Source organism: Centruroides sculpturatus, unplaced genomic scaffold (assembly GCF_000671375.1).
Source record: "Centruroides sculpturatus isolate CEXI.00-Female unplaced genomic scaffold, Cexi_2.0 scaffold1983, whole genome shotgun sequence".
NCBI lineage: Eukaryota > Metazoa > Arthropoda > Arachnida > Scorpiones > Buthidae > Centruroides > Centruroides sculpturatus.
This window is the reverse complement of record NW_019386206.1, coordinates 50400-77776: the sequence shown is the minus strand read 5'-3', so window position 1 is coordinate 77776 and position 27377 is coordinate 50400. Positions and strand designations below refer to the sequence as shown.

Here is a 27377-nt window from a genome sequence, read left to right as displayed (position 1 = left end):
TTGAAAGAAAAAATGAGGGGTTTCTTCCTATTGTTATTAGAAAAGTGGTTTTAGCATTAGAAAAATCAGAAAATATACAAGCCAAAAAATGCAATGATGCTGTGTACACATTTTATCAAACGTGCATAGATTATCTAAATAATTGGGACATGTTTTTTATTGAAATAGAGATGTTTGAATGGGTCACATTATGCGAAGTCCTTTTGTGGGCGAAAGTAGAGGAAAGCTATATCTTTATTTTGAATCATTGGTCCATAAATATACTCGATGGTGAATTATTTGATGAAGTTTCATGTGTAAAAAAATATGTCACAAACGAAAAGATCGACGAATGGTGACAGAATAACCAGCACTGCCATCAAAGGTGGATTGAGATTTTTGAACATTTTACAGCAAAAGAAATTGTTTCCAAAAACATTTGTAAAATCGTAGAATTTTCTTTGTCTCCCTGGATCTAATGCCCCCATCGAACGAATATTTTTGTTGGTGAATAATATACGGACGAATGAAAAAAAACTGATTTAAAAGTAAGCACATTAGAAGCATGTATTTCCATCAAATACAACATTCAAATGAACTGTATGGAATTTTATGACTTTAAAACGTAAAACGGCGCTATAAAAAAAAATTAATTCTACTGAAAATTATCAAAATTAATGTTGTTTAAATTTTTACAATGTGTGTATGTGTAATAATTCAGATTGTTTAAAATTTTAATGTATGCATTGTTGTATGCTACTATTTTCGTAATAAATGTTATAAACTTATGAATTTTATAAGGTATTTTTTGATTTTCATCGATATGTCCTTTATTTTCCCCCAAAAAATATGGTCACTGTAATTATAGGCCATCCTCAAGCTTACGATTATCGTTCCAAAATAGAATGTAACGTTTTTCGAATAAATTTCATTTTTAAATTTAAAGATATAGAATAATTGGCATGGTGGATAGTTTACATTATAGTTTGTATATTTTAATTTGGAAACATTAATAAAATAATAATATATAATTAAGATTGCACTTACTGTTTGTAATTGACTCTGAAGTTGCCAAGTGTCTTTAGTATAACCACACTTTCTTTCACCCTCCAAAAATGAAACCCATATACGACTAGTTGGTTCACTTAATACTATACGTAGCAATTGAATGTCTGGAGTTTGATTACTACCCTGGGCTGCAAATCCACTCAATGCAACTTTACTCACATCTTCTAATATCTAATAAATATAAATTTAAAAAACTGACAATTTTAATAACATTTTTTAAAAAGCTATAAAAATACATGTTATTCTAGTATTGACATCAATTTTATCTGATTTATATGGCATTTAGAGCATTTCTTACTTGAAAATTTTAGAATATAAAATAGAATTTCCAAAATCAGATTAAATTTACGTCAATTATTTAATATCCTTTATAAATCATTTTTTAAAATTTATATCCCAAAACATTTGTTGTACTACTACTAGTATTACAGTCTTATGCATATTATAAAATAATTATTATAGTTTATTCATTTAATTCAGCTGATTTATTTTTAAAATTATTTTATTAATAACATGTTAAATGCAAATACCTGGTACTGTGATGGTTTATTTGTATTAATAACATGACTATTTGATTAAAAATTAACAGACATTTTCAGTAGGATTAGTAATTACTTAAAAAAAAATAAAAATTAAGAACTTTTAGCTCTTGATAAACTGCAGATTTATTTTAACTAATACAGTATATTAGATGATCATAAAAATTAAGCAAAGACTCCATCTTTAATTGTTGATAATGTTTTATATTCAAATTATGAAATAATTGTTTTATTTCATATATAACTTGGCATCATATATTTAAATTCAAACATATTTAAACAGCATAGTTATATAGATAAAATGTATTTCAAAAAACTTTTTTTGGTTTACAGTTTGGTCAGCATTAGCTGACAATGCACACAACTAAAATGAAAAACTCTCATATGATGAACTAGAGTTACAATAGCCAGAAGTTTCTGCTAAACCTCATCTATTGTTGGTGTTTCTAGTGTGTTACAAATTTGGAGAAAGGTTAGAAGTTTGGCAAAATACAAATAAACAAAGATTGTGCCATAAAAAACTGTAAACTTACATTAATGTAATATCTTATTAAAGAAAAATGTAACTGTTATTTCAAAATTCCTATAAAACTATATTTGCTGAATTAATTATAATAAAGTTTTATTATAGTACTACTGAATGATCTTTTGTGGTTTGTACTAGTCATTCAGCAATATTATTGTTCCTAATTTTCACTAATGCATTTATATGTTATTGCTTTGTTTAATACTGATTTAATTTCATTTCTTTTGACTTGTACAATATTATGCTAACATTTTATAATGTAATCTTGCTTATCTGTACTTTTGTCAATTCTTCACTTTTCTCCAAATTTGTAACAGGTTAGTAACACTAGTAATGGGTGGAGTTCAGCAGCAACATTGAGCCATCCTAGGCCCATTCCATAACTAAAACAAAGAGTATTTCTACAGTGCTCTTCTTTTTAGTTATGCACATCATTAGCTAATGTTGACTGAGCTACAAGCCAAAAATGTTTCTCAAGTAAATTCAAATTTTCAATTTCATCAAATAAACAATATAATTTTCCTTAAATATAAGCAAATTATATATTATTTTACAATAAATGATTCAATATTTCTTATAATTAAATCATTATCTTTGAATATCTGTATACTATTTAAAAATTTAAAACAAAATATGAACAATAAAGCTTCCTATATGATTTTTTTTCATGTATGAACAAATACACATTCTTAAAGTGATGACTCACCTAAAAAGCATTTTTGAAAAATAATTAAAAAGAATAGTAAAAAATATTATAAAGAAATCAGATGTAAGCAATCATTTTTTTCTATTATCATCATCAAAAGAAGGATCTAGCTTTGTTAAAATTTTAATGAAAGTTAATATTTAATTCAACTTGAGTAAAAGTACATCGAATTTTGTCTGATATTAACAAAAAAATTTAACAGATCTATTGTTTATTTTCATTCAGAAATTAAAATAATTTACTTCTTAATGAAATTATTATCATTAATGGAATGAATTCAATATAATGACTGCCACTAATCAGCGTGATAATTGTAAATGATAGCTAAATTCAAATAAAAAGCAAATCTTCATCCAAAAAGATAGCATTACAATAATATCATTCACTATTTAATTATTCAAACTGATAAACCTTTAGTAATAAATAAATATTAACAAGAAGTGAATAATAATAATAATAATAATGAAAAACCATTCCAGTTGCAGTGAATTACAAAACCTATTCTTGTTTGTGTATGATAAATATGATTATATAGCAGACTTTTTATAAATATATAACATTCATTCCTTACAAATTACCATCTTTGTAAATATCTTGACAACTTTTTATAAGACAGATCATTCTTATATTCCAGAGCAAAACTGAGTTTTAGAAATATTGTTCAAACATATAATAAACAATGCAATCTTTAATCAAGTGCAATTGAAAAATCCAACTAACACATGCAGAGACCTATGCTAGCAATAAGTTACAGAAGATATTTTAAATCAATAAACTTGCATTCAGTTTATTGATTTAAAATATCATTTAAGAAAAATGATGATGTCCTTCTAATTCAATCTAGCTAGCTTTTGAAATGAAGATTATTATATCAGAAAAGTATAGGTCATAAAATGATATAAATTCAGAAAAAAATCTGATATTATGATTATTACTTTTTACTTTTTAAAATAAATGCATTCAGAAATTAAATCTGGCATAACTGAATTTGTAAATATAAAAATTTTCATGCTTTAACAATACTGTTAGAATTAAAATGTTTATTAGATGCAAAAAAACAACTTTATTTATAATAGGAATTCTGTGTTTCACATGATAATGAAATACAATTTCCATGCAAGAAAAGAAATATATGAAAGATTAAAATAATAAATGATGCACTTGCCAGAATCTTTCAAATTGGTCCTGGAAAGATTGTGAGAAATTATACAAACTGCTTAAGGATATTAGTAAATGCATTCAAAATACCTTATAGTATCTACCTTCGTTATGTAAAGATGTTAATCGCAAACTTGATTATTCAGCAGTTATCTATTGTACACTTAAAAATATCAATTGGTGAAAGATATCAATTTATTAAATATAAAAAATAAATATAATTTTTATCTTTTAAGAAAATACCAAACAATATATTAAGTTTAAATCTATTAAAATTATGAGTTAAAAATTCAATCTGTTTTATACCAGGTGATCAAACTTGCAAGATATAGAGCAAGGAGTTTGACAAGTCAAATTTGATAATGTCATAAGCCATGATATTTTTTACGAGAAATACTTAACTCTTAAGTATTTATTTTTATTATGGACAACATCTATTTACTATGAATGATATTTAAACTTTAAATAGACAAATAAATAAAAATACTCACCATTATAAGACTGAAATTTCATTATTTTTATAGTTATACTAAAGGGCTTTGCCCCATTTGCTTCACTCACTAGTTCCAAGGGCTTTGTTCACTTGTTCAAAAATTTTGTGAAAATTCATTAATTTCTTATACTGTCATTTCTATTTTTTTCCACCTGGGCATGCTGGCCATAGGCAGCAACCCTCCACTTGCTTTACCTGTTTATTCCCAATATAGACTATTTGTAACAAAACTTTTGTGTTAATTCATTGATTCTGAGTACCATCATTTCTATTTTTATTTTCCTTCTTCACATATACAGAATATTGATAAATGTTTTGCTATACTTTTATCTATATACTAGTAGCCTGGGAAGCCCTCTAGTTGGGTGTTTTAGCATTCCGTGACAGATGACAGATATACAAACAGTAGGATCAATGGCTTATATAAGTAGATAAGAAGCTAGTTGCCAAGCAGAGCAGAGATATCAGTGAATAAATGTGAGAGACCAAATTTTGATTTTTTTTAAGTGAAAAAGTTCAGTACACAAAGCCATGATTTTAATGTCTGAGGGTTTTGAAACAAACCAAGGGTCTCCACAAGCAGTGAGAAAAAAATAATGAGGTAGTGTGTCCATGAGTGCCAGGATTTAGTGGTGGTCTCTAGCTGATACTGGTTTTTTTTTAAAAACTTAGATGATGACAAATCTCTTCAAGAAAATAGTCTCATGTTAAACCCCAGAATATTAACATTAGTTGCAATTGTTGTTAGACTATTCAATAACGTGACAATGGTTCTGACATGGATATTTCTAATTATATGACACTGTAAATAACAACAACACAAAGCCCGAATAGTATATATACTAAATTGCCAAACGATAGCCTAAATATCAGGCTATTATATGTCTACTTAAATGATTAGAATAAAGCAATTTGTCTTAAGAGGTAGGCGTTAGGCGCCATCTCGTAAATAAATTAATAATTAAAATTAAATAAATAAATAATTAAATTAAATTTAGAACCTTCTGGAATTGCTTTATTCTAATCATTTAAGTAGCCATATAATAGCCCGATATTTAGGTGATCGTTTGGCAATTTAGTATATGACACTGACCGATAATTATAAAGTAATTCAAGATAAAAAATTGCTTCTATCTAAATATGACCAAAAAAAAATTTATGATCATTTTCAGCAAATTAAAGATGCAGTTATACAAATAAACATCTATACTGAAATCCAATGCTTTACAATGATACACTAACAACTGCTGTTGTTGGTATATCAAAAGATGCAGTTATTAAGTTTTTAAATGAAAATCAGCAGTAATGTCTACTATTATAGATTGTGTTGTGATTATCTGTTCTACAATTTCGTTAATAGTCAATAGTGTGAGGACAATATTAAACATTTCTAAAGCAATTGCTAAATTTACAGAATAATATATTGCTATCCAACATAAAGAGATATTAAATATTGTGCTTTTTTGGTACAATAATCAGGTTGTTTTCCCTTTATGGCTCTATTTTTTGATAATGTAATACAACAATATTTTCTCACACATGTACAGTGCCTATAATTATGTGTAATCCTAGATAGATATGTGACAAATAAGTGCAGTGTCAGTTGCTATAGTAAATAACACACATTAAAACCATGACGGAAAAATTTGTTAGATTGTTATTATAGGACATTGCAATTAAATAACAACATAAAACAGATTACTGGAACAGTGATAAACATATTCAATTTTTTTTATGTCTTTCATCACAATTCTTAGTAAAACAGATACTAAATTAAACAGTATTTGGAGATTTGTCAAACACAATGAACCTCCATACAATGCAAAGGATATATTCTGCATTATACAAACCACATGTATAACACATGTGGTTCGTATAATATGGTTCATATGGTACTATGGTATATAATGGTTCGTATGAACTGTGAGTATGGCATAATGGTGAAATAGCCATAAAGTTAGAAACATTTTATGAATATTGACCCATATGGTGTGTTATAGGGGTCCACTGTATTGATAACTGTACAATGTTGGTATTCAAACAATATTTTAACTTTGTTGAAATTTCTTTTTATAATAATTAGTTACCAAAATAAAAATTTACAGTATTTGTATTACAAATAAAAATTAAAAAGTTACCTGTCTTTTTGACATATAAAGTTCTCCCCACACTCTACGAGCCGCACCGGCAACTAATTGAGCACCTTCTTGTAATGAGGTTTGTGGTGACTGGATTTGGAATTCTGGTTCTTTTGATGAATAAGAACTGACACTTACATGCCATGTTGTCCTTCTATTAAGATCTCTATTATAAAATATTTAATTATAATTTATTACAATAAATGTCAATTAACTTATATTTTCTATATATGAATTCAATAAAAAAAATTACAATAAACATTATTAACAATTGCACAGTAATTGCATTGTGGAAAGTGCCATGTTATGCAAATCCTTGCTATACAAAACAAAGGACTAGTGCAAAACATAGAGTTAAATTCCAAAAGTTGACAAAAGTATTGAGTTGGCCAATAAGTTTGTGTGATTTTTACTGATAGGTAGAGTTAGATGCTCTGAAAAGCAATTATTATTAATAGTTTAACCTTGAAACACATGTTTGTTTGAAAAGTGACATTTCACTAACACTTGTGAAAAATAAAGCTTGATGGTTAGTTTCGTTTTGTGTGTTTGTCAGTATTACAAAGATGAGTGAACAAAATGTGCATTATCGACACATTATGTTTTTTTTTTATTTTAAAAAAGTAAAAATATGGTGCAAACCTGCAAAAAAAGTATGTGAGGTGTACAGTAAGAATGCTATGAAAGAACATGTGCGCCAGAAGATGTTTATAAGATTTCATTCCGAAGATTTTTCCATTCAACATGCACCACAATCAGGTCAACCAGTTGAGATCAATAGCAATCAAATAAAAGAATTAGTCAACAGTAATCCATACTATATGATGTGGGAGATTGCAGATATTCTTCAAATACTGAAATCAATTGTGAAAAATCATCTGCGTCAAGTTGGATACATCAGCAAGCTGGATGTTTGGATTCCACACAAACTTAGTAAAGCCAATCACACACTCACATTTCCATCTGTAATTCTCTCAAAAAATGTGAGGAAAGTGACACATTTCAGAAGCAAATGGAGCCAGGATGAAAAGTGGATTGTTTACATCAATATCAATCGCAAAAGATCATGGGAAAAGTGTGGAAAACTGCTGCAATAAGCTGGACTTCATCCAAGCAAAGTCATGCTCTTGATTTAGTGGGATTGGAAGAGTATCTTGTTTTACAAACTGCTTCTGAAAAACAAAATGATCAATTTTAACATATACTGTGACCAGCTGGACAAATTAAACAAAGCTCTTCAGGAGAAACATTCAGAATTGGTAAATTGCAATGGCATTGTCTTCTACCATGATAATGCCCAGCCACATGCATCATTGCAAACCCGGCAAAAATTGTTGGAGCTTGGCTGGGATGTCTATCTCATTCTTCATATTCACCCAACCTTGCCCCTTCAAATTACCACTTGTTTTGTCCTCTTCAAAATTCTTTAAACAAACAGTGCTTCATTTCCGACAATGACATAAAATGGCACTTGGAACAGTTGTTCACCAAGTAAGACTGGAAGTTTTTTAAACGAGGCATTATGAAGCTCCCCAAAAAATGACAAAAGGTACTTGATAAAAATGGTGAGTATATTATTATTGAATAAAATTTTTATTTTCTAAAAATAAAAAAAAAAGCCTTTCATTTACATCTAAAAAACTGCACAAATTTATTGGCCAACCCAATATACTATTCTTTTTCATTACTAAGAGAAGTATGATTATTAAAGCAATCAATAATTCATTTCCAATCAGTAATTAACCAACAATCACAATTAAAAGTACTGTATTATGCATTAATATTAATTTTAGTGAATGAAGATGTTTTCTATTTACAAAGTATCATTATCTTCTGAGTTTTTTTGTTGATCTTAATCAGAAATATTAGAAACATCTTTATTTTTTTAATCATAAAAATTTTTTTTATAGATGACAAAATAAAAATATGTTATTAATCGAAAGCAGGTTGCATTTGTTCAGTCTAGTACCAAGCAAAATTTTGTTTTTGGTGAATACCAAATTGTTCAAGTTGTGACGAGTTCAAGTACCAAGATACTGTTGTATTTTGTTTGTCATCTTAATGATTGACGACTTACCTACAGCTTCAAAAAGTTTAATAGCATTTACCTAAAAATGTTTAAATAAATTTTACTAAATACAAAGATTATCTATAAAAACAAAATGCACAACAGTCTTAAAGAGTAAAGTCTAAAAGCAATAATGACACCCAGTTGATAAGAAAACTAGGACAAGGAAAAAAATTGCACTATCAGTTCTCATTAAAGTAAACCCAATGAAAGGCACAAAACAAATTGAAAATTTCAATATTCTAAAATCTGTGGACAAATTTGAGACAACATGCATGGTTACTTAAATAAAAAAAATATCAAATGACAGACTTTGCACTTAAAAATTGAGAAATTTTGTACAGAGGATTTCCCAAATTCTTGAACTGTATTAGAGCAAAACTGTGTTGTAGAAATGCCATGTTGTTATAGGAATACCTGTATTTTTATAAATAAAATATTGAATATTTCTAGAAATAAAATTATTTTAATATAAAAAATAAATCTAATTTGATTTTACTATAACAGAATCATTTCTAACAGATAATGATAATTAAGTGAATAAAGAAAAATAATGTTGTTTGGGGCAATTTCTAGTCACTCTGGTGGGATATACAAATTATACATCAAAATAAAGCTTATGGCAAAAAGAATACAATGATAGCAGTTTCAAGTAAGGAAACTGAAGAGTAGAGGTCAAAAAAAAAAAAAAAAAAAACACTTTTTCACCCCTTCATGAATCATTTGATTTTTGCACATCCAAACATATAATAAATGGATAGTAGAAGACACCAGAAGTGGCAAGCATCACTTTTTACATGGGTTTTACTTTAACTTTTTGAATACAAACATCAATGCTACCTTAGAATGGCAGTATAAACACTTCAATTACATATAAGAAGTTTTAGAATTTCAAAAGGGCAAGAGGACCAACTACTGGTACAAAAAGTTTTTGAAAGCATCTTCATCTTTATTGTCACTCCATTCACACAGAACATTAAGCAGTGATTTAGTGATAAAAAATTGTAATTTTCAACCTGTTCCTCTAGTTCTCTGACTTGAAATTGGTCTGACTCCACTATTGTGTTCCTCTCGACAAGTTTTAATATAATACAGTTTGGGCATTCCTCCCAGTATGACTAGAAATTGCTCCAAACTTAACATTGTCCTTTTGTTACACATAAATTTAACAAGATTTTCATATTTAACATCTCAAAATAATTCTATTATTATTTTATTTTGTCTTTGATAAACATAAATATCTAAACTAAAGCAGGATTTAAATCACACATTTCCTCCAATTTTTTCAGCATTATAGGACAACCATTGCTCTAACCAAGAAAATTTCACGGGCATGAAACTGTATGGTACTTTAATTTTTTCATCATTAACTTCATCAGTTGCTTTACATACAATTCATATATAAGTCTGAAAAAGAAATTATTTAGAAAAAGTAACATTATAATTCTTGTTACAAATAGATTTCTTTATGCATGAACTAAATTGCATCAGTTTAATCACTCAAAACACCCATGTAAGTTTGTATGAGTGTTTTGAGTGAAGTTTTCATTGGTAATCATAACAAAAGTGACAAGCAAATATTTTTTGTGACATTGTCATAAAGCCAGGTTGCAATTTTTAATCATATTTTTAATAATTTTTATAATTTATTTTTAAAATATAAGCTCTCTATCTCAAATTAGTGATGTTTGCTCCTGTACATCATACTTTTCCTGTTACCAATAGAGTCATGCCAGTCATCTATCTAACTCCTTTCAGGGGCAAATTTTTGAATTGAAATAACATGACTTACAGTTTGCATCAGAAATTCGTATATAGTTAATTCGGGCCCATGCCCTTAAGATTTCCTTATCTGGTCTTGGATTTCATCTATCAAACTTTGTTCTCAAGTTTAAGAAAGAACAGACAGCCAGATGGACAACAGTGAAATTTATAGGTCTACAATTTTTTCAAATTGTAGCCCAATGACAGTTACAGACAATGCTACCATAAATACAGGAATTTAAATTAGAATCCAGTACAAAGAAAAAAACCAATGTTTCAATAAATTCCTTTCATAAATCATTTATAACTGGAGTTATAAATTGGTAAATTTTTAAATATATTGATTACTAAATAAATTTAACATTTAATTCAAAATTGTTTTTCTTTGAATATTTGTTTTCATAATTTATGCATTAGTGAAATTCTGTGAGAATATACCATATATCAGTGTTTCTCAACTGCTGGTCCGTGAATTGGTGCAGATCCAAAAAAATATTTGACCATACTGATGCTGGTGTAGTTGATTATGGGTGGTATTTAAATAGTAATCTAGAGTTACTGTACATACTTTGTTATGTACAGTAATTCTGGATAAACACATATAACCATAATTCATAGTTCTATATAATTATTGGTCTGCAATGAGAAAAAGATTGAGAAACACTACTGTATATGAATGAATATTACTGAAGAAGAAATGTAATCTGTGACTATTCAAAAATACAGTAGGGTGTCTATTATCAAAAATAATTGCGCAGGACACCTTTGGATACTTTTTTGCTAACACCTAGATATAATACTTTTTTCTTATATAATACTTGTTAAACCTCAAAATGAAAAAATAAAATATAAATTTCATTAGATAACTTACCTAATTTGTAAATCTTCTGTCAATTGTAAAAGACAATAACAGAGGCACCCAAAAAATTCTACTTCAGTATTATTTGCAGCTAAGATGATATTTCGATGTGAAATTATTTTCTGTAGACTCTCTAATATAGCCATCTGTTCTGTAAATTAAATTCAAAAACAAAAGTGAATATTTATAATGTAATTCTACTATGATTAAAATTGGCTGACAGTATTTACATATTGAAAATATATAGTGAAAAGAGAATTGCTGAGGTAGATAACCTATGCAAATAGGTTTTTTCCAGGGCTGTGGAGTCGGAGTCGTCGAGTTTTGGTGTTTTAGCCGGAGTCGGAGTCGTCAAAAAATCCGACTCCTTTTTACTTACAAACTTGTTATGTATATAAAACAAAAAAGTATTGGAATCGTGTCAAAAAGTCAATATAGGGAAAAAATTTGTGTGCGCGTGTTGGCGTCTAATTTGTTTAATTTCTTTATTTTCTGTTCTGAGATATTAAACCCTATCTCAGAATGGGTAAAGTTTAAGAAATGAAATGTAGCGCTGTAGCTTGAGTATAAAGGAGCATTAATACTATTAAATTTTGGTTCTTAATTAAAGGTCGATAGAGTGAAGACATAAAAGTGGTCATCTGTCATATCTCTTAATAAATATTTTACTTGTTATTAGCGTTCGAAATTAAAAAAAAATAAAATAAAACTCATCTCTACCCTCAAAGTAAGCTTTTTTTGCCATTTTATAATACAGTAGTACAGTAAAACCCATTAAGACGTTCTCGCCTAAGATGTTAGAATCTGTATGGAGATGATTTAGTTCAACCACTTTGACGCTTAATAACTAACTCCTGTGTTAAACCATTTGACTCCGATTCTGACTACTCTGACCACAGAAATTATTAGGCTTCAAACAGGGTGAACAAAATCATGCCCCCCCACACAGTCTAACATCCACACATATAGAAAAAAACCTCAAATCTTTTGCATATCTCAAAATTTCAAGGTGTCCTGAGTCCAAAAATGTAAAAATTTGGAAGGGGTAATTTTTTGAGCGAGCGCTACACTTTTCCTCTGTTATATATAACAGCCGGAAAAGTAAAAATTATCGAATACATATTTATATATTACTTAGAGAAGTCTTTTAGCTTTGGAATAAAAAGTTTCTATGCTCTATCTTTATTAGAACTCTATTGAATCTTTTATTCTGAGATCAACATGATGACATCAGAATTTCCGGGTCTTTTTCAGTAACAAGTCCGCCCCTGGTCAGAGTCGGATGGTAAGGAAAACTCGGAGTTGGAGTTGGTAGATTTTTACGCGACTCCACAGCCCTGGTTTTTTTGATTACTATACATTACTATAAATATTGTACATATGTTCACTCTTTCTTAATTTTATTTCTTTGTTATTTCCTACAACATTGTTTGTACCTGATTTACTAGGTTAATTTTTTATTATCAGCTTGGTTATGCATGGTGAAGCCAAGCATGTATGCTGCACTCAGCCTTTCAGTTGCTTTTCAACAAGAGATGAAGATATAGAAGAAAATGTTATTTTCATTTTATACTAGTGACAAATAAAAATAAAATAAAATCTTGAAACCTATCTCTCCAGTTTCTATATAAATATTAGTCTCAGTTTACTTGATTTTCTTCTTAGATGGAACTAATCTAGTTGGATTTTAGATGGAATGTGTAAATTAAAGATTAGATGTACTAAAAATCATTTTATAATTCTCTATATTTTCTAATATACCATTGTTAAGTAATGTATTCACCCATTACTGAATTCTATACATTACATTCCATAAAATCAACTGACAATATATTGTATATTTATTTTAGAGTTTTATCCAAGAATTCTTTATGCAGACTTGCAAGTATCAACATGAAAAGCCTTTGCACGATTTATTAAATGAGAAGCTGCAACAAAAAAAATTTATAGATGAAATAAACAAGCTTAGTAGCAAAATGAAATTTAGTATAATAAATAATGCAACACTAAATACTTTCACTACATCTTACAAATAACAACCAATTTTGAATTTAAAAAAATTTGTATCAAGTTAATTGACAAAAGAACAAAAAAATAGTTTTATAAACTAATTCATGATAATGATTTAATGAATTATGCCTTTTAACTATTGAGATGATAGCAAAAATTTTATTACAAAACAAATGTAGCCTAAACTTGCAGAAAAAAATTAGGATATTTAAGAAATAGCAATAACAAAAGTGCCATTTTATATTGTCATCATAATTATATCCTTACCATAATGTTCTACATACTGTATAACTTGCTGGTTATCTGTTTTAAAGTCAATTTAAAAGTAAGTGCAGACTATGAATGCTAACAATTTTTGTGGATTATATGCTGAAAATTAAGGTCTTTACTTTCAAATTTTTTATTGTAATAATATGTTTTAATGTCTTCACCCTTTAATTCTCTTAAAAATACCATATTTATGTGTATATAGGCCACATGCATGTAGAAGCTGCATCCCATTTCTGAAACGATATACAGTGAAAACTGCTTAGGCGACCACCTGCATTCGACGGGCACCTGTCAAAACGGGCAAAAATTTCTGGCACGGAATAGTTTATTCATAGAGTCTTCGTATAAGTTACCTGTATTAAACGACCACCTGTGTAACGCGACCGCGGGCATCGATTTTTGGTCTGAAACAACATACAACACCTGTAATAAGCGACCACTTTCGCGAATGTATCTGGTCTAAACTATTGTAAGAACCCATCCCAACAACGTTTCTGCCTCCTAATATAATGAATTAGTCTAAACTCTCGTTCGAACCCATCCNAAGGAATTTAATTCAATATATTTTATTTTTCATAGATAAAATTAATCTGTATATTCGATAGTTGAATCAATAGTTCCGTAAATGTATAATAATTTAACCGGTTTCTATGTCTGTCCGTAAAGACACAGTGGTGTCAGTCCTGACAAACCTTGTCATTGCGATCTTCGCCGACGCGATATCGACCCTTCGGTCTTGTGGTGCCGAAGTATAGGGGACCCTTCGGCATTGTCACAGTTTTGATTTCTTAAATAATGTTTTTCAGTTTCTATATTAAAAATTCTCATTAAAATGAACAAGTTTACAACATTAAACAGATTGATGCTTGCCTGTAAAAGGCTAAAAATGTTCTATTTTGTATTTAATTCAAATACTTATTATTTGCTGGAAGATTGTATGTAGTGTTTAATTTATCTACATTCCAGCTGGTACAGACTTTTATGTTACTTAAATTTCTGTATTATCAAAATTGTTTTTAAATCAACTGTAATTTATTTTACATTTTAAACATTTTTATTTTAAAAATTATGGTGTGTTGCAGGAATCTTATTAATTCAAAGTGTGTCACTAATCCAAAAAGGTTGAGAAACATTGACCTATAGGGTTACTTTAATTTGAATCACCCTGCATTTATATTTCATTTTTGTAGGTTCAAATTCCTCTAGTTAAAGGAATTTATTATAAATTTAAAGGATTAACTTCTTTTATGAAATTATATGAACTTCGAATTTCACAAAGATGTATAGTAAACTTCAGATAAGCAATAGGATTAATAAAACTATATTCTATATTTTGACCTAATGGTTTTGTGAGGATCCGAATCCAGACTTTCCTTATGTTTACATCATTATCTCATAATGTCACATCGTCACTATAAACTTGATACATAACTGTCAACTTCTGCACCTGAGAGCAAAACATCTGTTAAGTTCTCAGGCCTGACAATGATGCTTTCTCATCTCCTCTCGACCTAATATCTCGATTTCATCTGTTCAACAACAAAAAAATCAAGAAAATAAGGCAGTTGTCGCCCATCCTTCAAAAGAGTCAGTTGTCACTCATACCTTGTCCTAAGTGCCTCAATATTTGGATACCTGTGAATATATCATTTTATTTTACGTTCTTATATCCTACTAAAATATCATTGGAAACCATCGTCTAACACCTTTGCGGATACTGTACGTTCCATCAGGCTTATGGATATTTCATCTACAGGATACCCGAACTGACATCCTGAACTTCCTCTCTTTCACAAAAAAAACGTTCAAGATCAAGACCAGATCCTCAATAAGGTATTTATCGTCAAGCGCTTTTGCTGTAAACTCTCTCTCTCTCGGAAAACATGGGTCTTGAGTTATTTCAGTCTAATATCTACATAATAGCTAGCATTTCTCATATGCCTAAATCTATCATATTCCACTTGGTCTATGATATGTCCTGTATTATCTATTGTTACCAATTAAACAATTGTTACATTAACTCGTCTCTACGTAAGTCACTTCTGGTGCGTTGTCTCTCCCTCCATCCCGAATCCATTCGCTCACATACACGAGAACTTAATGGTTTCTGTGTCTGTCCATAAAGACACAGTGGTGTCAGTCCTGACAAACCTTGTCATTGCGATCTTCGCCGACGCGATATCGACCCTTCGGTCTTGTGGTGCCGAAGTATAGGGGACCCTTCGGCATTGTCACAGTTTTGATTTCTTAAATAATGTTTTTCAGTTTCTATATTAAAAATTCTCATTAAAATGAACAAGTTTACAACATTAAACAGATTGATGCTTGCCTGTAAAAGGCTAAAAATGTTCTATTTTGTATTTAATTCAAATACTTATTATTTGCTGGAAGATTGTATGTAGTGTTTAATTTATCTACATTCCAGCTGGTACAGACTTTTATGTTACTTAAATTTCTGTATTATCAAAATTGTTTTTAAATCAACTGTAATTTATTTTACATTTTAAACATTTTTATTTTAAAAATTATGGTGTGTTGCAGGAATCTTATTAATTCAAAGTGTGTCACTAATCCAAAAAGGTTGAGAAACATTGACCTATAGGGTTACTTTAATTTGAATCACCCTGCATTTATATTTCATTTTTCATATACTTAACATAATTATTTAGTATTTGAAACATGAATTAGTATTTCAAATACTCTAGAATACTCAAAATATTTACATTCTTTTAAATGTAATGTTTCCAAAATAGTGGTATTAATGTGCATATTAATATTTATATTATATTCTTTCTCATTTTTTTATTTTGTTCTTGATTACATAAGTGAAATCATAATTAAAGTATGTAGTTAGGAACAGTTGGAATGGTTCCTCACTATTTGCTTTAATTATAATTTTAAATATATTTCTTATCTTTTGGTTTTTGTTTCATTAATTTTAATAATGTTATTTTTTGAAGTTTTGGATAGCAATTATATATTTAATAATCCAGAATGTACACCAAAGTTTAATTTTAACAATTGTAAAACAACTGATATCAGTCTGAAATGCATTTTGTTAAAGGTATTTAGAAAGAATAAAAGAAGTGTGCTATAATATACCAAAGTCATTGTGATAAGTTTGACAAAACAGCACTAACAGGTTGCTGAAGGTTGGGTGGTGTGTATGACCTCAAGCAAAGGTCATACACACCACCCATTGCACGAACTATCTCAGATGGCTGGAGGCTATATACATATGCTTAAACACTATTAAAGAGAGTAATTGCATTAACTACAAGGAATAAGTTGCTCTAGCGATGGCCTGGCAGGCCCTACTAGATGAATCTCTGAGATAGAATACAGCTTGCATAGCGCGTAAGTCCGTAGTGACGTCATCGGGTCAGGATAATGTTCTGAATCGTATTTCATAGCGACTTTGAATCAAAGAGCATTCCGTTAGGGAGGTCATTATCGAAGAAGAACTGTGACGGTTTGAAAAGGTTTGTAAGTTTATTGTATAGTGTGATGAGACACACTGGTAAAAGACTTATAGATACATGCATTTTTTATTTTTTGTTCTTCCATTTTAGTTACATTAGTTAAACCTGATGATGTCTGTTAGAAATGGAAGAAAACATTAGTTACAGTAAGAGTTTTCATTTTTGCAGGTTATTAGTGTTGATGGTATAATTTATTTATGTATTAAGCCAGTATTTTGATGATTGGTATTAGTAACCATAAATTTCTTATTGTCAAGCCATTTTTCAAGCATCTATTCACAGAATGAATACAAAATTATATACAGTTTATAATGCTTTTGAATGTATTTATTAAGCACTCCTTATGTTATAATCAGAATGCCAATAACATACTGTATCAATAAAAGGACGTTAATTCAAGGTTCTAATGGCATGATGTTGTGTTTGGCATGGAACTGTAGTGTTTGTTTACATTAATTGTCTGTATTCACACAGAATATAAGAGAAAAAAAGATCACAGATCTACCAAAATGTGGAGGGTACATGGTAAAATAGATAACTAAAAATAGCAACAATTTTGACTTAATAAGACCATATTGTATGGAAAACCCAATATACAGTGGATGATCGGTTAACGAACATAATCCGTTTCAAGACTTTGTTTGCTATCCGAATTGTTTGTTAACTGATTATCAATTTACCATAGATTTGTATGGGAATTTGATTAATTNCGCGCTTGTATATCGATGACGTAATACACGTAACTGAGGAGCGAACGAAAAGAACCGAGTCGAATTAATTAAGTCGGAAAAAAGAAAGTATGCATTATAATCGAGAAAATGCGAGTATTGTATTAATCTTTAAAATATTGGTGTTAAATCTGTCTTATAATAGCATGATGACTCCTGTAAATCGGGCTATCCGATAAGAATAAAATACAATACCAATATAGCCCTATCGTTGAAAAAATTCGCTTATTTTTGCTCGCCTCAAGTTTTGCTTAGTAGAAATGGCTAAAAAGTGCACAAAATACATACGGAAATACGGTATTACATCACCATCTGTATTGGACGACCACCTGTCTAAAAGACCACTTTTTGAAGGAACCGTGGGTGGTTGCCATAAACAGGTTTTACTGTACTTGGAAAAAAATAAAAATCTCAAAATTTCACCAAAGAATGAAAGTAGAGATGCAAGTGTACAGAAATATGGCAACACTGTAAATTCCAAACAAAGGGATAAATTGATGGTTAATGCTTATTGTTGAGTGCCTGCACAGTGAGTTAGATAGCAAAGTTTAAATTGCACCTGGTACATTATGCACAAGAAAATGGAAATTGAGAAGCAGAAAGAAAGTTTGATGTAAATGAATGCATGATAATAGATTCAAACAAAAGACACTCTTGAGAAAACATCACAAAACTGGCGAATGTTTTGCAGAAATATAGCAAAATATCCCAACCTGGAAGCTAATCTGTTGAGGTATATCTGTGAAATTCAAGCAAATGAATTTTCTATGTTGAAGTGATTCAATGCTCCCAAAGGATTGCCCAAAATATGAAAATTCCTGAAAGTGAATTTAAGGGAAGTTATGGTTATGACTAGGAGAGATGGTTTCATGGCATGGCATGACATAAGCTCATGATTTGGTGTCAAATTTCAAATTGTAAATATGGTATATATATTATACTATATTACACATATAAAATAAAACAAAATCAAAATGTCATGCACAAGACTGAAGAATATGAAAAATATTTGGCACCATTCATCAATAAAAGTGATTAGTGAACGGATTATAAGTGGAAACTAAAACTAAATCAAGTACTAAAATATAAAATAAATTACTTACCAACAACAGAATCAGCTGGCCGAGATAACTGATACAAAATAGTTCTATTTAAACTATGATAAATACTATCTAATGATACACTGAGCCCTAAAAATATAAAAAAATTAGTTAATTAATTAAAGCAACAATAAATTACATTTATATTTTCAAAAAATACAATTATTTTCAATTCATTCATTCAATTTTGTAAATATTTATTATAAATATACAGTAAACATCCACATAACATGGTGATACATTCTGTTTTATATGAATTTACATTGTACAGTGGCATTATATATGGATTAAGTACTTATTTAAAAAAATATAAAATGTATCTTTAAAATTATAACAGTAGAAAATCATTTTTTTTTCATTTTAAAATAAAACAATAACAAAAATTAAATACATTTCTTCATCTTAATATTTTTTTTCATATTTAATGATTGTTGGAGCTATCCAAAATCAAGTTTCAGTGACACTGTCTTTCAAATATTAGTGATGTCAATTCATCATTTAAAGACACTTTGGTTTCATTGCTATAATTTTTGTTATTTAAAAATGTATTCATTTGTGTTGTTAGACAGTTTTGTTGTTACTTCCCAACTCTTAGATTTATAATATGGAGTAAACACTCATGCAATTTTCTCTTAAATTAAACAGAATGGTTTGTGAAAGGTTCATTATTCATAAAATGTGTTTCTAGAACTGGATTTACAAATATGGTATTAATAATAATATCATTAGCAATGATATATCACAAATGCAATTCACAAAAGTTGTCATAGACTACTGTGCTAATAATAACAAAGTAACTAATGTCTTGTACTGAGAGTGTGGGAATTTTTTCATCACTTCTATGATTTACACCAAATGAGAAATTAGATATTCATTCTTTGTGATTTTAGAACTTGTTGAGTGATCATAATCATGGAAAAACAAAGGTGTTACAAAATATTAAAATTAAGAAATTTTATTTCTTCTTTTAAAATCAATTCATAATATTTAATCTTTGTTAATTAGTGTAGATATCCAACTAACATCAACACTAGTGAACATCTGGCATCATAAGTAGCTTGTATGTTTGATGTATTCATCATAAGTAGTCTAGGCTTTTCTATTCCTATGTGAGTGCAGTCAATCACACCAATTGAAGTTGGAAAGTAATTTTTATTTTGCTGTAGATGTTTTGCTTCTATGACAGAATGATTTATTGTAGGAAATTTTATCCAATGATCAGCCTGAGCTATATTTTTTCTCCACAACACTGCTCACAGTTCATGACATTTGTTGACTCTCTACACCAAGTTCTCCTATACCTTTTTTGGAATCAGGCCAGTTAAATATCCTTAAACATATTTTCATTTTTTGTGGAAAAGTTAGCACACCACCATGTGATCCAGTCATTCCTCCTAAAAAATTATGTGCCAACCAATCAACACTTCCTTCTTCAAACTTAAATAATGCCTTGAAATCAGTGACTTGTGGAAAGGAACAAAGTTTATAATATTTAATCTTTCTTACATTAACTACTTCAGCCATGGTTAAACATTAACAGAAAATAAACCTAGATAAAAGCAACAACAAACCATACATCAGTCTACAGACTTATTTTGCATGGTGTGAGCATAGACATTCAACTTCTTGCATCTTTGTTAACGTATTTCATTAATACCTTCTCAGGTAATTTTATTTTGTGTTTATTGTTTTATACATACATACCTACATATAATATATTACACAATTTTATCTTAAATGTCTGATGCTCATACCATCCAAGACTATACTCTGTACTTTTCAAATTTCTTCTTGTTCTATTGTCTAATTTGATACATTTTTGATAATCCCTTATTTTTCCACAACATTATTCATAGCACCTTATTACTTTCCATCATGTCCTCAACAAAAAAAATCTTAAAATTTTCATCCAGAATGCTAGGTCCATTAAAAATAAATGCCTTTTCCTTGTCTCGATTTTAAATAATTTTTATGATTTGTTTATATTAACAGAAAGTTGGCTTACCCCAAACTCTGATGATGTCTTGAATTTTATTAATACATTTGGTTAATCACATATTGCATTATCTCGTAATATCCAATCCGGTGGTGGGATCCTTTTGATTTTCCCCTTTGCTCAGAATTGTTGAAGTTTTTGAATATCTCAATTCCATCCTTGCTGTCAAGCTTTCTGCCTCTAATCTCATAATTGTTTTGATCTAGGCCCCATAATAGGAGAGATTCCATTTTTAAAATATTACATAGATACCTTTTTTCCCTTATCAATTCCTAAAATCTAAAGATTATCTTATGCAGTGATTTTAATATGTCTAACATCTTCCTGGAACTCTAGTGGCCAATACTATTCCTCCGTTGACCTGACTGAACAATTTCTTATTAATGATATTTATTTTTTTTTTTCATTTTAAACAAGAAATCCTTTTCCCATCTCATCTTAATAACTTTCTAGACTTTGCTTTCACCTATAATTATGCCATGTCTACCAGTCATATTCATGGTTTTAACTCTGATCACAGTGCCATATGTTTAGATGTCCTTTTAAACACAAATAAACATCAATCTGCAAGGCACATTAATATTCCCAATTGGGCCTCATTCAATGGAGCAGAAGCCTCAAAAATCCTCTGCTCAATTGACTGGACCTTCCTTGACTCTCCTATTTCCCCTCAAAAACTAACTGATAAAATTTATAATATATTTTCAGCCACAATTAATAAGTTTTTACAGTTCCATAAAATAAACTCCTCCACTCATAGATGGGTTCCTTTACACCTAAAGAAACTATCCAATACTATCAGAAAATGTTATGGAAACTCATGTGATCTTTACATATATAGAATACTATAACAATGCTATTATCAGGAACACTGTATTGCTTTCCAAGAATTTTTCAACAAGATTGTATCTAACTATGCCACAGACCCCCATACGTTTTGGCATTTAATTCCTAAATTTTCAAAAAAAAAGAAAAAAAAATTACCATCAAACAAAAATCCATTCCTGATGATAAAATTTATGATATTTTTAATAATATCAAATCTAGATACTTTCGTCTCCTACTTGAAGCTAACTTTCATTTGCTATCAAAAAATCAATATCCATAAAACTGTTATTATGTGCTTTTCCCTAATTTGCAATCCATACCATCCTTCAATTTATATCGCCTCCACTAAAATAAATTATGTTCAGTCTCATTGCAACCTTGGTATATTTTACAAAAAATTAATCTTTCACAATCATATTTCTTACATTATTAAATCACTTGCTGTTAGATGTGGCTTCATTTGGTGTTTCTGTAAAAATATTTCTTCAAAATCTGTGTTCTTCAAAAAAAAAAACTATTTTCTTTACAAATTTTCAATCAATTGTCGACTACTGCTTACCTGTGTGGGCAATGACTGCTCCATATTTGTTTCATAAAGTACAATCCAAATTAGATAAAGTTTATTTTCTGATATATAAATTTTGTAATCTACCTTATACCAATAAACATAATGTTGCAAGAGTTTGCCTTGGTCTTCCTAATCTTACGGATTGTTTGAAATACTTTGATCGCTTTTTATATTTTAAATATTTTAATAGTCAAATCCCAAACTACTGGTTAGGTCTCTGCATTTCAACCATAAGAACCCACAATACATCATGCTTCTTCATCTCATTCTTTCGCCTCTCTCTCTCTCACAAAGATCTTTTTTCTACCACATAGCCTCTCATATACATCCTGTGGAAATGTATCTATATCATAATTTTAACTTTTTTAAAAATATGTGTAAATTCATTCTGTATAATAGATAATGTAATTGTTATTTTTTTCTATGCTTATAATTTTTATTATGTCTTTTATACTTTGTTAATATTTTATTGGGGTATTTTTTTTGTTTTCTTTTAATCTCTTGTATCAGGGTGGTGGAATCCAATTGTCTCCGATGTTTCCAAATGTAGATAAATAAATAAATACTTCTTGCAGTTGAGTCTATGAGCCACATGAATAAAAACAAAAGAAAAACCTGATACATATGAGCATGAAGCAAATGCTTTGAATGAAGATTTTGCTTTAGTAATAACTATTCCTTATAAATAAAAGTAAGAATTTTCTTCAAATTATAAGTGCATTCTTCAAAATGCATGCATCTAGTCAGACAGAGACTCAACTGAATGATGTTAATCTTTAAAAATGCTCACATAAAAAGAACACTATTATCTGATTTTTAAATTAAAAAAGCCAATTTTATCTTTAGTTTATTTATATTTGTGGAGAAATGATATGATAAAAATGATATGATGAAATGATAAAAAATATCAAATGCAATATTATGTAAAACAATTAATGACATTTTATAAACTATTATTATTAAAATATTATATTTAATATAACAATACATTAAGTTATACTTTACCTCTTCTCCTGACTTGTGTGATTAGTTTGATTATGAAATCTAGCACCTCATGAGAATCTCTAGTGAAGAGTCCTGAAAGATTTTTGATTTATTGTTATAGAACTTCAATATAGTTAACATAAATAATTTGAATTGTAAAAAATTATATTGACTTTCAACTAATTTAACTAAAATTAAAAGATCTTTATCATCATATGTTTCTTAAGCTAAACAACTAACTGCTAGATTTTTCTAACATATATTCAGGAAATACAGAAATCAATGATTATATGCCAATATAATAAGCAAATTACTTATGTATTAATAACTTTAATAATTAAACAGATAATTTACAAAAAATTATTATATTAATTTATTAAATATAAAATTAATTATTAAATTCACTAAAAGATTATTTTATATTAATGGAAATGTTAGTGAAATATTGTTTTTTATTGGAACATATGATAATAACAGATACAAATGTATATGACAGTTCATTTTAAAAGAATTAGAAAATTTCAATTGTTTAGTCATTTAGCTGCATAATTTCTTTCTGAAAATTCCAGCTTAATTTCCATAGAAACAAATGTTGGCTTTCTTTTCTAACCTATATTTTAATTAATTAATTTTAATATTAATTAAATGTCATAACTATAATAACAATTAACTTCACTAAAGAGAATACTGAGCAAGAGATCACAAGGAATTTAATGGACACACACTGTACAATACAGTGGATTATTTATTATGTTGCAATAAACATTTTAGTATAAGAAATAATTCACGATATCATAGCAGAATGATCTGTCTATAACCTTTATATGGAATGTTACATTTAACTAAGAGTTTTTAGACCGAAAAGTGTAAAACATTAGTTAAGCAAGATCAGTTAAGAGAGTTTCTATTGTATTTAAAATAAAAATACACAAATCCTTTACGTAATTTTGAATATAAAAATATTGAATACACATTAGTTTGTTCAATGTAATAAATAAAAACATTTTGTTTTCTGTAGAATTGTGAGGTCAGCCGATTAGGGGTGAGGTGTTCGACAGCCGAGCGGTTCTTTCTGTCGTGTGGGCGNCGAATTTAACTAAGTATATAGTCTAACTAAAGGGCTTAACTGCCTATCTTTAGACAAATTATATAGATAAATTAATATCCCATATGCAGTCCAATAAAACCTATAATTAGATATTTAGCTTATTTATTATTAACTCTTCCCTGGGGATATGAAGCGGGTCTTCTTATCAAACCATTACGGTTTGGCAGGTTTGCAGTGGGGTAGCTGGGTGGTGATGATGGAGCCACAGAGGTGTTGGGCTCCAGAAAATTCCTGGGGGTTTTTGACCATTCAGATTCATTTCCAGATTTCTCGGAGCAGTGGGCTGACACTTTAACTGCTTTACCATCTGACTTTTGGCTTAATTATGTTTTATAAATAGTTTGAAGTTTCAGTTCAGGATTAATTAATAAGTGAAAAGATAATATTTCTAGCATTGTAAAACAGGAATTTTTGTAAATTTTAATGTTTAATAGGGAAGCGAATCATACGATTAAAAGTCAAAATGTTTATAAAGTACTCCACATGAATAGAGAGAATTTTTATAAAATTATAAGATAATTTTTTCCCATTTATTTTGTGTAAAATGAAGAGAATTAGCATAATTAATTTGAAATCTAATGAAGAAAAATCTTTACAATCTTCATAATAATTTTTAATTGGTTAGAAATTGAATATCTTTTATGCCAGAAGAAATGCTAAACTTTCAATGATTTAAATTTAAAAAATTAAAGGTAATATCTTGAATCGAAAATTTTGTTTAATTTTTTTAGTGTGAAAAATTGCGTAGAAAGCGATCTGCTTTCATGGGCGCTTTTCGAATTGCTCACGGCGGCTCTATTGACGATGTAGACAATCGCATTTTACAAGCAAAGTAAGTACTATTACCATACCAATTACATACTATATATATTAGTATAATAATTATAAATTTTTGAAATATAACCACTAATTATTTAGAACAAATTTAGTTTAGAATTTTAACATATCAGAATTATAGGGAATAATTAAATTGGTTACCAAAAGGTATTTATTTTGAATTGTCTGTGAAACTCAAATATTTTAATTGACAGACAAATATTTTCAGCGTACTCTATAGGCCAAAATTAGGTCTACTCACTAAACTAATAAAAATTTCTGACATTCTAATTTAGAATGTCAGTGTTTTATGATGCTTTTACAAATTTAAAATATAAAATGTCATGGCATTATGTATTTATATATAAACAAAATTTGATAGTTTTATAAAAATTAAAAATTATATAAAAACATTGCATTAATTTTCTATAAGAGTCTATAATATAATGCCATTGTGCTTAATCCATCTGTTGGTTATCGTAACAAGACTGCCAAGCCGCAGACAACAATTCTCTGTCTTTGTAATTGATTCAGCGTCTTCCTTTTTGCTTTGTATATTTCTAGTATTTTCATTACTCTTACATGGTTATTATTAAAGCCTTGTCAGATCGGATTTGCCTTTACCCTGGATTTGGTGACATAACTGGATAATACTGTTATCAGCTTATTCTTTTCAATGTTATATCTATGTTCTTTAATTTTACTGTTTAATAATCTATTTGTGGAACCGATACATACTAGTTTGCTATTAAATCTCTCATCTGAGATTGGGATGTGATGTACATCTGGTGCTAGTTATTCTTTCAATCACCATAACAGTGATTACAGCAACTCAGTCACACAGATTAAAATTGTTTTATTTACAGGTAATTGTAAATAAAACAATTTTAATCTGTGTGACTTGAGTTGCTGTAATCTTATACACCAGTATGATAAGTCCTATTAATAGAAATACAGTTATGGTGATTGAAAGAATAACTAGTTTGAATTAAGGACATTGATGCATATTAATTACATATGGTGCTATTTATAAACAGTTGCATTTTTCGATAGCAAGTGTTCATATTTAAATATTTACCTGTTTCCTCATAAATTGATTTGAGCCCACTGTACATCTGGGTTCAGTTTGGTCGTGCTGTTTCATTTTGGTTTTCTTATGGGAGTTTGCTTCTGTTTATTCAGATTGTAATTTTGGGCCAAATACTGTATTAGCTTATGTAACTACATGTAACAGAAATTTTTTCTATGCTCTTAAGTTCCTTCACAGTATCTAATATATCAAAACACCTAACCAACACTCTAAAGCAGTGGTGTGCCGTGACATTTGATTATAGGGAAGCTGTGTTTCTATAAGAAGCAGACTTCCAGGGGCAATTAGTTGATCGTGCATCAGTGATGGTCTAGGGTCCATTTGTATTCATTTGTTCGATAAGCCATAGACTTCTTTAAATGTATTTTTAATATCACAGTTACATTCTGAATTGCTAGCCATGACTTAAGGACTACAATTAAAAATAAAATAATAAAAACTTACTTGGAGAAATAAAAAATGTGTAGTAGATATACATACCTGGTACAAAATATTCTTCAATTGCATGAATATACTTTTAAAGAAAATTATAATTAAATATGACTTTGTAAAGAAACACACACAAAAATAACATAAAATATTCTTTACTTTTAAAATAATGTACGGCCCATCTAATGAATTTATGTGGCCTGTGATCAATCTTTCAATATTAGCTATTCAAGTCTGAATAGCTCGATGAAAAATTCTGATGCCTAAAAAACATTTATGTCCCTAATTCCCTAATCTCTTAATTATTTAACTACTTCTTAAGTAGAAATAAGTTGAAACTGGTGGCTTTGTACTTGAATATTTGTAGTCTTGGGAAAGAAGTGGAAAAACAAATTTTTATGACAACAGATTCATAAATCGTAAATTTAAGGAAAATAAATTCTAGACATTTTTGTATCTTGTGTGTATCATTCATTACATTTAGTTGTAAATGATGTTGCCAAATAGTTCATTTTTTAAACATTGTATAAGAATTGTACACGTTTTTCCTGCATTCCCTTATAGATGGGACGTACTAAATTGTAATATCACTAGTTTAACATTGAAATCTGTAATTAATCTGTAAGTAATACAAGATGGGAGAGCAGAATAAAAATATCAAATATTTTAA

General features: G+C 28.8%; 1 protein-coding gene across 1 annotated transcript in view; it reads right to left on the bottom strand.

The window, feature by feature from the left end:
* The window catches only part of LOC111614075 (WD repeat and FYVE domain-containing protein 3-like), a gene marked incomplete at its 3' end in the record, with an annotated part of 25539 nt that extends 2159 nt beyond the window's left edge, over positions 1 to 23380 (bottom strand). The window contains exons 1-5 of the mRNA XM_023355454.1: positions 23286 to 23380; positions 18892 to 18978; positions 11311 to 11449; positions 6608 to 6773; positions 1027 to 1218 (exon numbers count right to left, since the gene is read on the bottom strand). Coding sequence (XP_023211222.1) covers positions 1027 to 1218; positions 6608 to 6773; positions 11311 to 11444 — 492 coding nt within the window. The remainder of the gene's footprint in view (positions 1 to 1026; positions 1219 to 6607; positions 6774 to 11310; positions 11450 to 18891; positions 18979 to 23285) is intronic.
* Between the last annotated feature and the right edge of the window lie 3997 nt (positions 23381 to 27377).